The following is a 17,286-nucleotide window of genomic DNA, read 5'->3' as shown; positions in this document are numbered from 1 at the left end:
GGGAAACTTGTTCTGTCGACCCTCTTGGGTTCTGGCAGACACTAGATCCTAATAAACATACGCTGGGCCTCAGAGCCACAGAAACCACAGTGTTTATTACCAGAAACTCTGCATTTCGCTGAGCCAACCGCCTCCATTGTTCCCGACGGTTCCAAAGCTTAATTTTTGCCTGTCTTCATACAGATGAAACTATCGCAAAATGCCAGTCGAGCCTAAGTCTGCTTCAATTGGAGGTTTTGGAAGATTGTTTTAGTGACTGTCAAATATAATTGAGACCCTTAAGAGAGCAGCAGCCCAACCAAAGAAAAAAAAACCGGAATAAGGGGGAAATACAATTAGTGGGACAGACAAGCTGATGCTAGAGAAGGAGAAGGCAGGTCAGAAATGAAACTGGGAAAGTCACTATTTTATGGCTGGGGGTGTTAGGGCAGCTACATCTCAAGAAGCGAACATCTGCTGCTCTTATAAATGAGGGAGGAGAGATGATGGAGCCGTGACGCCCTTCTCCAGCGACATGGCGGGCACGCTGGCTCAGCGGTATGTGACATCACTCTCCATCCACTGTTAGAGTTTGGCAAGAGATGTGAAAACCAGTACAGACCTGCAGAAGCTGGCCAGGAAAATATATATTAAAGAAAGCAGACCTGGGAAAATCAAAATGAAGAAACGTAAAATGAGAACATTTCGCAAAATAACACGGTAAATGTGGGCTGGTGGAGTTCCAAACGGAGGTCCGGATTCTGAGGCATTTCCAGTCCGTCTTTTCTTTTGGACTTGTCCAGCTTGGCAACAGGGAGCCCGCTCCAGTCAGCGGAGTGCAGAATTTCAGGCGGCCATTTCCTGAGGCACATCTGTCCCCCGGTAGGTCTGCTGACCAGACCCAGTTCCAGCAGATCAATCAAAAGACAGAGGATCGCCCCCCTTTATTTGACGCACTGTGATTCGCACTCACTGGTATGGCGCTGCCCCCCCCCAACCACTTGCTACCGCTGGGCATTCTGCTGTCGTCACTGGGTCCTGCCCCCTCGTGCCACCTGAGGATCACCGACCAGCTGGGACAAGCTCCCACTCCCCCCATGACCCACCTCTCTCTCTGGATGGTGGGGGGGGGGGAAGGAACAGCTTATTATCAAACAAGGGGGACTATTTAGGACCTTCTAGGAGAAAAGGGGATAGTTTTGGTGGCTTGGCTACTGCCACAGGGCACATTATCCCTAAAATGACATGTGTGACAGTCCCATTATGTCAGACCTTCCGAAAACACTGCGTACTTCCTGACTAATTCGAGTCTAACGTGTCACAGCGTGGACATGATCTGCTGGCCGTATTTCACTTCATCGTTCACTCATTCATCCGCCTGTCTCCTTTTTGCTGGATATTATATTGGAGTGTTTCAAGTTCTCGGTCAAGGGCATTAACAGCGGCACTGCTCTTGGGACTCGACCCAGGTCGGGAGCCCATGTCCTACTTGCTGCCCTTGCTGACTCGCTCTGCGATAGCAGTTCAACAGTCACTGAAGCGTGAGGAAAGAAAAAAATGGGAAAATGCCGTTAAAATAGCGCCGGATCTTACAGGACATCGTGCCTAAGCCTTCTGCGAACATCGGAATGACAGCCAGACGGGATGATGATGAAGGGGGGGGGGGGGGGTTCGCTTTGAGGGTTGTTCTGTATGTCGGGGATGGCGTGCGGTGAAGGAGATTCTGAGGTGAGTCCAGTACAGAGGAGCTGCAGCTGAGCTGGTGCAGTGACTGAACTTCAGCTCGAAGCCACCTTAGAGGCCAGTGAGACATTCACAGCTGCAGGGCTGAGCCGTATGACGTCCATCTCAGTAAGACAGCGTGTGGCTCAGTGGAGTAGGGTGCTGTGCTCGTAACTGGGAGGTCAGTGGCTCAAATACAAGGGTCGACAGTGTGATGTCACTGCTGGGCCCTTGAGCGAGGCCCTTAATCCCCAATTACCCCAGGCACTGAAAGATCCTGCCTTCTTGATAAAAATGTCTGCCGCTTTGGAATAAAGCATCCGCTAAATAAATGTAAATGTGTTCATTCCTGCGCTTCTGTGGTCCACTCAAGGTTAATTCAAAATCGCTTATAATGACATTAAACACTGCTACCGCTGGTGATCAGGTCACATGCTACTTTAAAGGCAGAATGGTACCACATTAAGGATGCTGTCACTAAACCAATTTTGGTAGTAGTTGGAATAACATTAAACACTAGAGCACTGGGAAATTAGAAGAAAAAAATACATCTTTCCCAGCACATTTTTAAACCCGACACAATAATAGCTACAGTTTAAACCATTCGTTCTTTTAAAAACGTTTCAATCCCACTGAATTTCCTGTCAAGATCTCTTCTATGTAAACATCTGCCATGAAACTGGAAGGGTCCAGCGCAGATATACCAGGAGAACACGGAGCCATGCAGCAATGGATTAACTTTCCATCCATCTTTTCTACTTAGTAGAGAAGGACATATTAATTTTCCATAACCGCTTAACCAATGTGTTGCTGTGGCCAGTCTACAGCCCGCTCCAGGAAGCTCACCACCCGGGGTGAGGGCACCTTGGACAGGACGCCCGTCCTCTGCTGGACGCCTACGATGGAGGGTTTGCTACTTGCTGAGAGACCCACCAGGGAAACAAGCGTGTGTGTGTGAGGGAGGGGAGGGGAATCTGTGACAAACGAATCCGTTTTGCAAAAATGAAATCAAAGTGACTCCTCAGCATGGGCAAATTGAATCAGCAGCAGAAGACGACCATTCAAGGCACGATGAAAACTGACGCGCCAAACTCCCCCAATCAAAAACCGGTGCAAAAGAAAACCCCAGTGATGCCGTTGGTGATGTCGGGGGGCGCGACACTGCAATCAATAGGCAATCCCCAGGTCTGATGGGAGGGGATTAAGAGGGGTCAGCAAGCACATTTGATTGGGGACAGAGTGATTCTTGGTGTTTAGACGCTTCCTCATCTGGGCACAGGGGTTCAAATGGAGATGTCTGTCGTGGGGCTGCATATCAACACAAGATTTTCTGAGTAGAAGAATTGGCTTTTTATGGGAAATGTTTCCATTTGTAGAACCAAAAATGGATGATTATCAGTAACTCAACGGTACAAGGTAAACATCTTACATTATATTGTTTTTTTTTTGTAATGGATTACAATAACAAATCCAAACATAAAAGACATTTAGATTACAATAAAATAATATATGTGGGAGATTAAAATAACATTATAATCTTGCAGGAAAACAAGAGCAACTTGCATTTGCGTGCACCAGAAACGTCAGCCTTTAAAAAAGACACTGCAAGCATTTCAGCTGCCGAGGTAAATCCAAACCAAACGTGGAAGAGCGGGAGGCTTATAGTCATCATGCAGAAACACGGACAGAAACTAGGGCAGGGAAGGGGACCAAGGAAAAGCAAGGAGCGAAAAGAAACAAAAAGCAATTTTAGCACGTGAGGACACAGGTTGTCTCGGAAAACGATAACCAAACAGGGAAGGAAAGGCATGCAAGAAGGAAGGGGCTGGAGTGGGCACTTTCCACATATTTTAGCCATATCTTCCCATTGCATCTACACATGACGTCCTGCACTTCCTGTCATGTGACCAAAGGTCAGTGGGCCCTCATTGGCTGTGTCTGAGACCGGGGTATGCTGTCCAAACGCATAAGAATTTTTACCCTGAGTGATCAACAGCATTCAAAGATAAATACGTAGGACTAGCTGCACATATTTATTGCCGGATGACTGATAAGAATAAAGCTGACGGTAATTTTTTTATTAAAGATGAGAAATTCCAAAGTATATGTGTGAATTCTTTCATGTAATAATCAATATTTCACACAGCAAAATAAAATATGACATGGGAATTAATATGTTTTATATAGGCCTATGTCACTTTTCATGTTTAAACAAGATATGTTTGTCTATGGCTTGTATCCCATAAAACGGTTTGGCTATTTATTTGAGGAGTTTATTGTCTTGCTGCTATAAATGGATATTTAAAGCTATGATGAAGACAAGAGATTTATCAGGAAAGCGATTTATTTTACAGCTGAATAAACATGTTACTAGTGAAGCGAGCCGCTTCCCAGCTGACGAGCACAGACACATGTTGTGCATGGCAAACAAATATAACGTGTGATTTTGTTTTCGTTTCGGATTAGTTTACATTTAAGTAATTAGTCAAAATGCTTCTTGTAGGGGAGCTACTTTACAGATTGCATCTGTTTACAGTGTTCCCAACCCCTAGTAAACCACCTTAAAGTAATTTTTTTCTGATGTCTGGAGATCGTTGTCTGAAAGTTCAAAAGAGAAAAGTTTGTATTAGTCTTTTGTTGTTTGATTCAGTCAGTCATCGCTGATTCTTTGTGATCCCTGTCCCCCTCCGGAGGCCTGCAGTTATTTACCGGGGTACAAGCCGGCCGACTGGGACGCTCCGGCTCAGGGTGACTGAAGTGTGTAAATACAGTCACGAATAAAGTCAGACTAGGCCTGAAACTGAATCCAGTATTCTGTGATGGTTTAACTTGAATTCAACTGCTTTGCCCACAACTGTCCTCTTTAAAAGATAATGCAATAACGTAAATAATTAGTCCAGCGAATGTGTGATAATTACTGTCAAGCAGGCAAGCTTTGTTTTCCCAACATCCGGCCTGCAGAAGGCTGCTAACTGAACCGTGATGCTAAATGATTGTTTTCTTGCTGTTTGCAGGCAGATTAATTACGGATGTGGTTGGAAGGCGGCCATTTTAGGGGTAAAAAAAATTATAAAAAAAAATTCATAAATAACATAAATAAAGCTTCAGAACTGCAGGCTGAAGGTGGACTAAATATGAATCTTTTTAAGACCCTGAAGTCCAGCGGTCTGGGCCATGCTGTGAATAGCCGATGCTGTCTGATGCAAAAAAGTGAGTTTGTTTCTTTACGCTGGGCTTTGATTTCTTGTTTCCGTTGCGTCCCGACGAATAAAATTTCTGACTATCCATTGTGAGGCTACATTGGTTTTGTAAACAGCTCCCGCTAATTACAAGCGAGGCAGCGCGTAATGCTCAGCGGCCCTCCCCATGCCTCTGATGTTTGTCGCCAGGCAATGGCGAGTGTGGAGAGGAACCAGTGTTTTTAATCTGCTGCTGCGGACGTGTCCTTCCAGGGGTTTCACAAGAGCTCGAGATCCTAGAGGCTATGGACGGCCCACTAGAGGTTCGACCCTCCGCCTCTTTATCGAGGGCATCTTTGCGAGTCCTACCGTCAAAATGGAAGTGGCGGGTTCCTCTACTACCCTTAGTGGCCTAATCCAGCGGAGTCAGAAATGCAGCGAGGCAAGGAAGGCAGAGCGAGTGTGGGAGTCAAAAAGGAGGAGGTGGTGGGGGAGGGGGGGGGAGAGAGAGGGAGAGCGAAAGAGAACAGAGGAGTGAAGAGGAAGAGGCCCGAGCTGTCTGAGCTCAGGTCCATCTACGCTTTTGAACTCGCACACCTGTCCATCCTCGCTGCTTCCACTCGGGATCCTGCAGCTCTACGAAGAAGTAGGACTGCTTACCATACTCCTCTCGGTCAAGTATTTTAATGGTTATGGTCTTCCTGCGGGGACACAAGACAACAATGGGGGCAGGGGTTGGAGTCATGCACGTAGAACACTCATGCGCACCCCACACCTGCACCGCCCAGGCATGGCACACGACATGCCGGAGCCTGGCTTGGCTGGGGGGGGGGGGTGATGTCCGCAGTGCATTCAGACCAGGCTTGGGCACACGCCAAATAAGGGCCGGCATGTCGGCCAATTGCTGTCGGCTGTCGGTGCATGAAAAGAGGCAGGCAAATCAGCTTCTCTAAATGTACAATGGAATTTGGAGCTCAGCATGCAGGTGGCCATTTTTGGGCCTTCTGCATGTATGGCTACAATGAGGCCATGATGTTTGTTACACAGGGGTGTGTCTCCATGTGGTTCTGTCTTTATGGCCCATTCCTTGTGCGTGATGCCCCTTGGTGATGTGAATGCACAACGGTGTAGCCAGGGGGAGGGGTGGGGGGGCAGACAGGGCAGGCAGTAGGGCCTAGGCCTCAGGGCTGATACCCCCACCTTTCTGCTCACTCATCTCCAACAGCCGGGGCTCGCTGATTTCAATGAAGAAGGCCTTGTTTTTCTCATACTCCTCGTCATCAATAATTTTGACCTTTATAGTTTTGCTGAAACAGAAAGAGAAGAAGAAGAAGAAGAGGAAGAAGAAGAGTTTTACAGGAAATGAGCATAAGGAAGAGTCAGGCGTGAAAACCAAGAGGAACAGCAAGTGAGACAGGAAGTGAGACAGAAAGTGGGACAGGAAGTGGAATATAAGTAAGCATGCTGCGACCATGTTCACACAAGTGTAAGCAGAAAGGGACGGGGATGTCGGCGGATGGAAGGATGTCACCACCAAAATGAAAAGAAAACAAGTGCAGGAGTACAGGCCAGTTCTGTAGTCAGAACGTGACCCTGTCTACTGTTGGGTACATCCTGCATCGTCACACTGCAGTGTGACACTGCACACTGAGCTACCGAGGACCCACAAGCAAGACGGCTGCAGGGTCTCCTCTCTGAACAGTCTCCCCCTGCTGGCTGTCACACAGCAGTGACCACGGGAAACACCCATCCCCGGATGGTGGATGAGCAGAGCTGCACTGCTGCCTACGGGAGATATTGCTCTATAATACTGAAGGGGAACAACATACGCATAAAACGTGGAGAACTAGAATACGATGGACTGTCCCCCGGATCAAAGACCCGGCAACTAGATATATAAAACAACCTCAAAATCCTGCCAGGAAAAGCTAATGGCACACACATACACACACACACGCACAAATCTGTAGTCATATCTTTGTGGGGACCACTCATTCATTTCTATGCGAAAAATGCTAATGCAGCCTTAACCTCTACCCTAACCATAACCATACTGTAAGTAACCAAACAAAATACAAGAGTTTTTGCATTTTTAGTTTTTTGATTGCAGGCATGGATTTTTTAGGAAACTGGTCCCCCCATAAGGTAAAAAAGTGGGTATTCATCACTTTGTTTCTCCGTGGTATGAGGGAAGAACAGCAAAGGGTCAGGTCTGGTCAGGGGCCGACAGGAAATGGCCTGACATCATCAGGACACATGGGAGGGTGTCATGGGGTTTCACTGAATGACAACACACACACACACACACACACACACACACACACACACACACACACACACACACATACGCACACACAATCAGACTCATGCACACACACATACACACACACACAACCACAGACAGACACACACACACACACAGACACGCAACCACAGACACACACACTCATGCACACACATACACATTCCCGCACACACACTCACGCACGCACACAACCACAGACAGACACACACACTCACGCACACACAAACACATTCCTGCACACACACACACAGACAGACACACACACGGACACACACACAACAAGTCTAAGAAGTCAATAAAGCGCTTTCTGCAAACAATTCTTGTTCCACTTTCACTGCATTAAAGGGTGTACTGTAGTATTAAAGGGTTGGGTAGGCAGACAGGGAGTCTCCTGGGAGGAAGCTGACCTCCTTGTAGGGCTAAACCTGAAAGACAGGTCCTTAGTTACATAGCTGACAGCCCCCCTCCCCACCTCGCAATATGTTAATATGCAGGGCTCGCCCCGTAAGCTTCCACATGTGCCAAGAAAGGAACAAATCAGGATTTCTCGTTCTCTCTCACTCTTATTCTTGCTGTATCCTCAGCGCATAAACAGACCGTGCAGTGGGGTCACAGGGACCCTCGAGCAGACCTGGCCATTTGCTGTTCTTCCCTTAAACCAAGGACAACCAACATGTGACATGTGACGGGGACGGCATGCAGAAATTGCCCTGCTATCATCAGATTGGCTGGGCCACATGGCCATGGGGAGGATGGGTCAGCCTCACGGGGTCTTATTGGATGACGGCACGCATCATTGGGGAATCACCGTACAAGTGTAATGTGATTACGGCCGCCCACAGATATGCCTGCTTACAGGGCAGACTCCAAAACGGCCACACAAACTCCATTAACGATTCTTCTAAACATTAGATACAAACCAGAAGCACAATATTACATTTATTGAGGTGACGACCCCAAACAGAACGATGTTAAAAAACCGTACTTTCTCAGTCCGGAACCTCTCCCTTCTGCAGGAGCACGCAGTGGGTCCTGAGTTGGCCCATTTCAATTCTTTTTTTGTTTTTTGGCTCAGGCATAACTTTGGACTACTTAATGATTTTCAATCTGTCGCTAGAAGTGGATTATAATTAAGGAACGAGGTGGATTTTGCAGGTTGCCAATTCAATCATGCTGTGGAGAAACGGTAAAATCCAGGAATTAGCAGCATGGAAACATCAAAGGGAGCATCCCGATGTTACGAATTTCCATTTTCACAGACACCCTTATCGCTTTCTGCTTTTGTATTAAACGCTCAAGAATTATGTTCAAACTGTATTAAATGCTCATTACTTTCATGAATGCCATGTATATATGCCTGTGTGTGTTTCTGTTTGCGTGTTTGTACATGTGTGGGTGTATATTCTTCTGGGGGAGTGCATGTGTTTGTCTATGCAGGTGTGGCTGCCCCACTTTCTGTGCAGACCTCCTCCCTGAAGGACAGGGATTACACGCTTTAATTACACCCCTTTCCCACACTTTCAGCCTCACTCTCGAGTCTCCCCCCGTCACTAATGGGGGCCGCCATATTTAATGCCTGCACTTTCACTAGTCTTGATGATCTAGAAGGTTGGGGGAAGATGGACACATTGGGACCAGTTGGTGACCTACATAAAGGCCTGGATCCCTTGCTTGTCAGTTCCTGCCGCTGTCACCCACATGACACTAGCTGACGATCAGCAGAAGGACCAGCCTTGAATTTCAACCCTGTTGGAGTTTCTCTCCATGTTCTGACCCTCCGGTTGATCTCTTAAGCTGATTCTAAAGAAACAGATTCTTAAACAAATTAAAGACGTAATCATGGCTAAAGTACGAACGACTGTATGGTCATAAAATATGAGAATATCATAAGCAATTTGCAGAGACGAAGGGACGGAAGTACAACTATCCTGGCTTCCTTGAGGTCCACATAAGAGCATAACGATCCCTTTCTTTCACGACGCAAGACTGAATATCATTGCTGGTTTCAGCTTCGTGTGAGGCTAAGATAGCTAGCACTCTGCTAAAGGACTTCCCTTGCATTTCATAGTGCTTTACACCTCCATCAATTCGAAGACACTCCACCGCTGGCATTTCAGCACCGGAACCCTGCGCCCACTCAACACAAAGGTCCCTGTAAGCCAGGAATATTACAAAGAAACCAACATCAGAAATTTCTAATGCAAATAAGGTCTGCTTTGCATCAAACGTGCAGTTTTGTGAAAATGAGGTCTTTTAGTGATCACGCCTTGTTGTCATACCTGGAAAAATCTCAACAATAAGTTCTTAAAATTTAAGGCTGAAAATGGATCATCTCATTCGCATTTCTGGGCAGAGATGTAACGTGTCATATACCCAAGGTCCCCTAGGTTCTATTCGGAATGGCCGTTAGTTGCCAACAATTATAACAACTATCAATATATTGATGCACCATATGAGCCCCATTCACTGTGGCAGTCTAATGTCTCACTACAAACATGTCAGCAACGGGGAATTCCATGAGAACTCCAGGGGGCGCCACTCTGAGAGGCTGGCCGTGGCAATGGCTCCCCTTTGTCAAGGCAATTCACATGTGATCAAAAGAGCAGAACATGAACCTACTGAAGAGCCACATGGAGAGGGTCACAGATGGAGGGGTGACGGTGCCCCGTTTCTATGCATAATGGAAATATCTGTAAGTATTTGGCACTGGCATTGTGTAACAATAATTATAAATGATTTTAATAGGCAGGAAATCCATTTGCCATGTGGCATTTTGGAGGCCAGTGTGTCTGTCATTTCGATTTCCTGACCAGTAGCCTGTCGAGTGCAAATTGAAGGGGAAATGGCTGAAACCCGACTGTGGTATTCGAACTGCTTTTTAGCGAGACATTTCCAGCCATCGGGCCATGATGCATCTACAAGCGAGCCGCCCAACTGTCCATTCCGAAGCGAGCTACTTCTGATAATAAACATGTTCCTTTCCCATCTGCAACTGCTGTCTGTGCGCGGTAACTAGGCGTTGGAAGCAGCGTCGGGATCGTCAGCCTTCTGCACTTTTGTTCATGCACACCTCAAGATGGGGAATCTGGGTCAGAGCATCATGGGAGCGAGGAACCAGGCCGGGCTGGCGGGAAGCCGCCAGCTCCAGACTTCAGAATGCAGAGCATATCGACGGCGTTTATGACATCAGCAGTCAGACACGGGGCATGCAGGGAAGGGCGCGTTCATCGCCTCCTCTTCCTTCCGAGGGGCCATTTAATGTTTGTTTTTTTGTATCTGGATGGTTTGCCCTTAATACTAATAAACAAGTGAGTGAGCAGTTTATTGATTAGGTGCTGGCTGAGGTGCCTGTGTTTCAACTTCCAGGGCACTGATTTAAGGCGTCACGTGATGGGCTTTTCACATCCACACCCCCGGTTTAATGGCTTGCACTGCATTTTTACAAGGCCCAAACCATTTCCTCCCCCCCCCCACCCCCACCCCAGCCCCCGGCCCTTATCAGGGGCTCCTTCTGACATAGCCCCCGTCCCTCATTCTCTGCCGTCCATCAATCTGGGATGGGTCTGCCATCATCCCCCTGCCTCTCACTGTCAGAAAGTGCCTTTATCGCTCGCGTACATTCCGTCCCGCCTCACCCCCGGGTGGAGGGGGAGTGGGGGGTAAGGTGGGGGCAGTGAAAAAGGGAAATAATAAATCATGAGGTGAACAAACCGAGAGGAAATCAGTTCTGTGCCACACGCGTAACGAAATAGCTTTAAAGAGAATGGTTTCATTGGTTGGTGCTCCTGGTTCGGACTCGTGGCTGATAATTTGTCAAGGTGGCGACAGCGAATCAATCTTAATCAGACGACGCGCTGTCGCCGTGGCGCCCATAACATTGCTTCCTCCTCCAGTCCGTGCCCGGGAATGGCCCCTGGAAGACTCCCCAATAAGCGGGGCGAATTCTGCATATTCCAAGGATCTGGGGACCCGGCTTCCTTGACATCATCGGAACGGCATCCAGACGACCCATTTTATGTCCACCGCCTTTACACTGTGGGGTGTATTTAACTTAACTGGCAGTTCAGGGGGAGGACCTTGCTCAAGGGTACAATTGCTGAGTCCCCCCCCCCCCCCACCCCAGGGACATGGATAGTTAATTTCTGGTCGTGGGCTCAGCTCCTTAATCACTGGGTTACTCTGCCTGCTGGGCCTGTTTCCCGACCTGCTTCCAAATCAGAAGCCTTGAGAGGCATGGAGCTCCACCGCAGTGACTTCGCTGCTTTTGTCTGCGTGGCCCCTAAGCCAGTCGGATGGAGCCTATGTTACACTGCACCGCATATACAGTACGCCTGAGGCCTGGGCGCCTGAGGGCTCATCTAAGACAGATCAGGTTTGCGCAGGGAGTTTCACCCTGTATCACCTGGAGCAGATACAACTAAACAACCAAAGTAGATACAGATGCGGTTAAATCAGTGTTTCTCAACCCAGTCCTTGGAGAACCCCAGACAGTCCACATTTTTGCTCACTCCCGGCTCCCAGCGCACTTCAGTCAATCAGGAATGCTGAATACTGCGTACAGGTATGTTGGGAGCTGGGAGGAAGCAAAAATGTGGACCGTCTGGGCATCCCTGAGGACTGGGTGGGGAATTCTTCATCAGCATTTAGTTATGATTATCTATTTTTACCGGTGAAGGTTCGGCTGCTTTGCGTACGCACGCCGTTCCCTTCCAGAAAAGTCTCTCGGTGTTAAGGTGGCTCCAAATGGCGGATTTTCCAACACAAGTCAGAGATTTCAGCTTGCCCATTTTGAAAAAGTTTAACAGTAATAGCTGAGCGCTTCCCTGACTGTAACGGCCTCATGGGTCCTCTTAATTAGCTAATTACGTAAACGCTCACTGCTTTGCTTCCAACGGTGGATGAATACGATAAATAAACAAAGGGAATAAATAAATGACAAACTGCACCTAAACTGGAAGTTGTTTTGGACAGAGTTGACTAAACAAATAAATGCAAATGTACATATAAACAAGCAGTCTGATCCAGCTATTGTGAGCTGTACGCTTCGTCAAGACCACGGACGGGGCCCGAGCGAGATGGGAAGCCGGCGGCTTCTCTCCTCGTAAAACAATGCAGCCTGTATTATTCCGAGGAAACCCCAGCCTTTTCCTCAGTAAGCCATGAATAATAGCAGGAAACCTCGCTCTATGGCGGGAAAAGGCTTCTCATGCACCTCAGTCTGGGGGTTAAACTTCTCGGAATAACAAGACTGCAAACGCCGCCCACCAAACTTTTGCTGCCTCTTCAGGATGATCCCTGGGTCAGACATCTGACCACCCTCTCTGAGTAGCTAGGAGAAGAACAAAACAACAGTTCACCATGTTTACCGGCAGCACAGCTCGGAAGAGATACCCAGAACCCCGGGACTACTGGCCTCTCGACCTAATTTCCTCTCTCTGCATCTATTTCTGCACCTGGATACTTGCTGACTAGCGGTTCTGCTAATGCATGAATCCCAAGTGGGGCATCCCTATGCCGTGTCCCTCTAAAACATTTCCACGATTCCCCTGGTAACAAGGGGCCAATGGGAGCGAGGCGTGACGAGCAGGACTGCTGTGAGGTGTCGATACATCCTCAGTTAACCCAACGGGAGCCAATGAAACAAATACGCACTAAAACCATGTAGTAGCTTTTCGGAAGCCTCTTTTTCCCACTAGCCAGCTGTGGCACTCGAAACTGCCCAGAAGGTGGCGCCTCTGTGGCAATATGACAGAGGTATAAGAAACAATATGACAGAGGTATAAGAACAGCTCAGACAGAAATCACATGCCCCCCCCTGTCCAATCCAACAACCCATCTGTCTGTCACACTGCAGCTGAGCCACACTTTTGCAAGTGACCTTGTAAGTGACCTTTAACTGACTGCCGTGAGGAATTATGGGAGAAATCAGACTCAGCAAATGCTGCCCGTGTCCAGGTGATGCACATCCCAGCATTATGAAAATTGTCGGTCTTGTATAAACCCACACATGCACACATACAAAAATAAATGCCCGCGTACCCACCTGAGTGCCCAGTCAGAGAGCAGCTCTGCCATGGATGAATATTGACCCAAAAAATGATGACCTTCCTAGGAGCCCTTAGGGGACCCCTGGCCCCATCACAGTTGGGTAGCCCTTAGAGTCGTCTTTGGGGGTTTCATGTGTAAAGGAGGTCACCACAATACATTTCAGAGGACCCTTTCTTAGTGTACGAGTCTCTGAACAAAAAGCCAAAATGGAGGCTCGACTTGATCTGTGCGAGTGGCAAACAAGCAGCAGCCTGCCTGGGATTCCCAGCAGCTTCAGCGGAGAGAGCTGAACCGCTCAGGGGGGCTCCACCGGCATCTGGGTCGAGAGCAGGAGACGATTCTCACATCGCACGGAGAAGAAAGGCGACGACTTCAGCCGTGGAGTAATCCGGGTGACGGATTTTGAAGGAATGTTCTGGACGCTGATGCTCCTCAGCTTTCCGAGGAGGTTTTCCTTTGGGTGTAATAATCTGCAATTTAGCAGCCAATTCTAATTTCCCAACCAAAACAGGAGTTCTCCGTTCCCAGGCAGACCTCGGCCGGCCCTGTGATGTGTGTGGGAATTGTGAGCTTCTTAAAAACTGATTCTCGTTCTCAGTTGCAACTGTCAGGGCAGCTGCCAAAACATTATAATCTTTCATAGATTCAATCTATGAAATCAGAGATTAAAGATCATCTGAACTGAAGTCACTCCTGATCTTAGGGCTGGAAGGGCGTTCAGTGGCTGCCCTCCTTACGTTTATTTACATCTGTACAGACGTCCATCTTGCCATCCTGAGGTACGATAAAGAAGTCCGCAGTGAGGAGGGGGCGGCTTGGTCTCGTTTAGGCTGTTGATCATATGTGTAAATTTGCAATGTCGTTTATCGTAAGGTTACGTTTTTTAACCCTCATGTGAAAGATTTGCAGATTTACACATACAGTGCCAGTCAAAAGTTTGGACACATCTACCCATGGAAAGGTTTATTTGTACTATTCTCTACATTTTAGAATAATTAAAGACATCAGAAGTATAACATATACGGAATTATGCACTGATCAAAAGAGTATTTAAGTATTAATAAAACATAAATAACTTGCTGGAGGGATAGGCTGTGCAGATTGGGATTCAGAAGGTTGCTGGTTCGAGTCCCTGGGTTGGCAGAATGATCCCACCATTGGGCCCTGGAGCAAGGCCCTTAACCCCAGTCGCCCCATGGACTGGCTGACCCTCCTGTCGTCCTCTACGCCAGTTCCATGAGGTGGCCCCCTGGGATGCTTCTCCAGCTGTCCTGAAGGAGGTTCTGAAGTAGCTCTCACTGGCCGCCGTTTTTCCTTCACTCTCTCGTTACACTCCTCCAAAACCCTCTCTACTCTGATTAGGTCAGGTGGCCACGTCCATGTGACCCGACACAATCACTCTCCTTTGTAGGTGGCTTGATGTGTCCAAATTTTTGACTGGTACTTTATGCAGACAGTAAAGATTATTATTATAATTCTAAACTGGCTAGAGTGACCAAGGCCTGGAGCAAGATGTATGGAGGGGGAAGGAGCTGGTCACAGCGATAGGCCCCGAGGGGACGAGCCGGGAGGGGCACGGCATGCCGCCGGCCTGCGGCGGGGACGCCTGCGGAGAAAACGGTAACGAATCGATGCCGGTGTTCCTACAGGGCCGCGGGCATCGATCTTGCTCCCCCGGGCGAACCCGACTTAGATACCCAGTCGGAGAGGAGTCACGCAGCGGAGACAATACTTTTCTGTGCGGGAGAGGGCAGCTGCGGAATGTAGCGGAACAGCAGGTGGACTGATTGGCTTGGTTTGTGCAGAATCCCTGAGTGAAAGGCAGGAACTGTGAACAGGGAACAGAAGCCAGCGGGTCACATGCACCATACTGTAACCCCCGTTTCTCGAAAGCTTTGACTTCCTTAAAGCAGATTTTGATCCTGATGTGCCTGCGGAGAGCTTAGCACTGGGAATTGTGGGTAGGATTCAAGCCTGATGATTTTCTTGTCATTTTGCAGCAGCAATGCCTCGAATATACTGATTCTTGGGACCGATAATGCAGATCTGATCTCTGTGGGAGCTTATGGTGCCTCTCCACCTGTGTCCCTAAAACCCTGAACCATGAATGACTCCCCCCCCTTCTAGGACAGAGGGCTACAGAGATGAACAGCATGATATAAACTCTAAATGCAATTCTGACGCATGTCACATGACCACCGGAGCAGCACCAATCCCGCACGGGCAGTACCCGCACTGCATTGCATCTGCAGTGCAGAGGCATTATAAGGCTGGGCTGCATCTGGCACTGGGTATGATAAGTGAGGCAGTTATTACCAGTCGAACCTGTACAATGGACAGGATAGGGGGCAATTAAGGTGGCAGAGGCAGCCAGCTCGCCCTGCGGCACGGCGGCCATCTGCCCGACTCCACCAGCATGCCGCGTTGCCATCTGATTGAAGAATCAGCTTGTTTTTCGGGCCCAAAATCAACCTCATAAGCCTGGCTCCCCCCCATGATTATTCATCCCCCCCCCCCCCCAAAGTGCACAAGACCAGGGGTCGTAAATTCCTCAGAGGCATGAGGAATGATGGCATCTAGTGGCTGACTGTACAAGGCCCCCCAACTCCTGTCGGTGCACCGAAATGCTAAAATGCAACAGCATGCTCAGCTGGTCACTGTGCAGCGGCAAACCGGACCAAGTTGGACTGGACTGCGTACATCTGTGAAGGTCAGTTGACCAATGAACAGGGTTTGGGCCAAAAGTTCAGGTTTTGGTCTGTAACTAAGGTAACTGGATACATTCAACACAGTAAAAATGTAAAAGGAATCCTAGTAAACATATAATTCCACGGTTATAAATTCATAATTAAAGACACAAAAATACACATTGTGTCTCTTGTGAAATTACATATAACATTATGTTAGATACCTTAGAGTGACGTTAAAAAAATACTCAGGATGTAGGCATTAATCAGGTTAAAGATGCTGATTTAACGAGAGTTAAATTTCTGTCTAAAAAAAACTGACTTTATAAAGATTCTGAAATGTCAAATATAATAATGTCAAATCTGTTAGACAGTTATCAAACTGGGGAGGGGGGCAAAGGAGGTGGTGGTTTCCATGGTGATCCAGTTGCTACAGTATCCCCCTTTGAAATAATGAGCTTTCAGCTAGAGATGTCAAATCGGTGGCTGCTGATGTTCAGGATAAGGATGGTCAGAGGGGTTGCTCTTATGTTCAGCAGGCCCACAAATGAACATGATCGCTTTTGGTTTTAACTGTCATTCCTCCAGGTCAAAGACCTGTGGTGAATAATGACCTTTATAAGATTTATCTCTTTCAGGGAAACATCCTACAGGACCACCCAAACCTTTGACTGGACTCATATGAAACACTGTGTCACGTGACTGAAAAACAGCGCCTCCTACTGCACATTGCCCAAGACACCACATGACTGAAAAACAGCGCCCCCTACTGCACATTGCCATGACACCACATGACTGACCAAACAGCGCCTCCTACTGCACATTGCCATGACACCCACATGACTGAAAAACCAGCGCCTCCTACTGCACATTGCCATGACACCACAGTGACTGAAAAACAGCGCCTCCTACTGCACATTGCCATGACACCACATGACTGAAAAACAGCGCCTCCTACTGCACAATTGCCATGACACCACATGACTGAAAAACAGCGCCTCCTACTGCACATTGCCATGACACCACATGACTGAAAAACAGCGCCCTCCTACTGCACATTGCCATGACACCACATGACTGAAAAACAGCGCCCCCTACTGCACATTGCCAATACACCACTTATCCCAGGGGATGCCACGGGCCTTGAACAACAGCTCTTACATAACTGACTTAATTAAGAGCAGTTCCGGCTCTATGACTGCTGCTGATAAAATGGGGCCGTTTACAGTATGCAGTGGAGCTGGTTGTCCAGAAGTACGGCCAGTACCACATCGCCGGAGATGAGGGTGGACAGGGTTAGCCTGAACTGCGTGTTTGGGGGGAAAAAACATCGCGTTTTCATCGATGAACCTGAAAAGTTCCCCGC

The 17,286-nt window shown here is 48.0% G+C and overlaps 1 protein-coding gene across 3 annotated transcripts in view; it reads right to left on the bottom strand.

Moving 5' to 3' along the window:
- slc8a1b (solute carrier family 8 member 1b) overlaps positions 1–17,286 on the bottom strand; it is a 93,550-nt gene that overhangs the window by 18,367 nt on the left and 57,897 nt on the right. For 2 of the 3 annotated variants that reach the window (XM_049008234.1, XM_049008235.1), the window contains exon 3: positions 6,081–6,187. In XM_049008234.1, coding sequence (XP_048864191.1) covers positions 6,081–6,187 — 107 coding nt within the window. Of the gene's footprint in view, positions 1–5,477; positions 5,582–6,080; positions 6,188–17,286 lie in introns of all 3 variants that reach the window. The other variant, XM_049008236.1, reaches the window with a different exon arrangement.

This window comes from Brienomyrus brachyistius, chromosome 3 (genome assembly GCF_023856365.1).
Source record: "Brienomyrus brachyistius isolate T26 chromosome 3, BBRACH_0.4, whole genome shotgun sequence".
Taxonomy (NCBI): Eukaryota; Metazoa; Chordata; class Actinopteri; order Osteoglossiformes; family Mormyridae; genus Brienomyrus; species Brienomyrus brachyistius.
The sequence above is the reverse complement of the archived record's forward strand: the minus strand, read 5'-3'. Positions and strand labels throughout refer to the sequence as shown.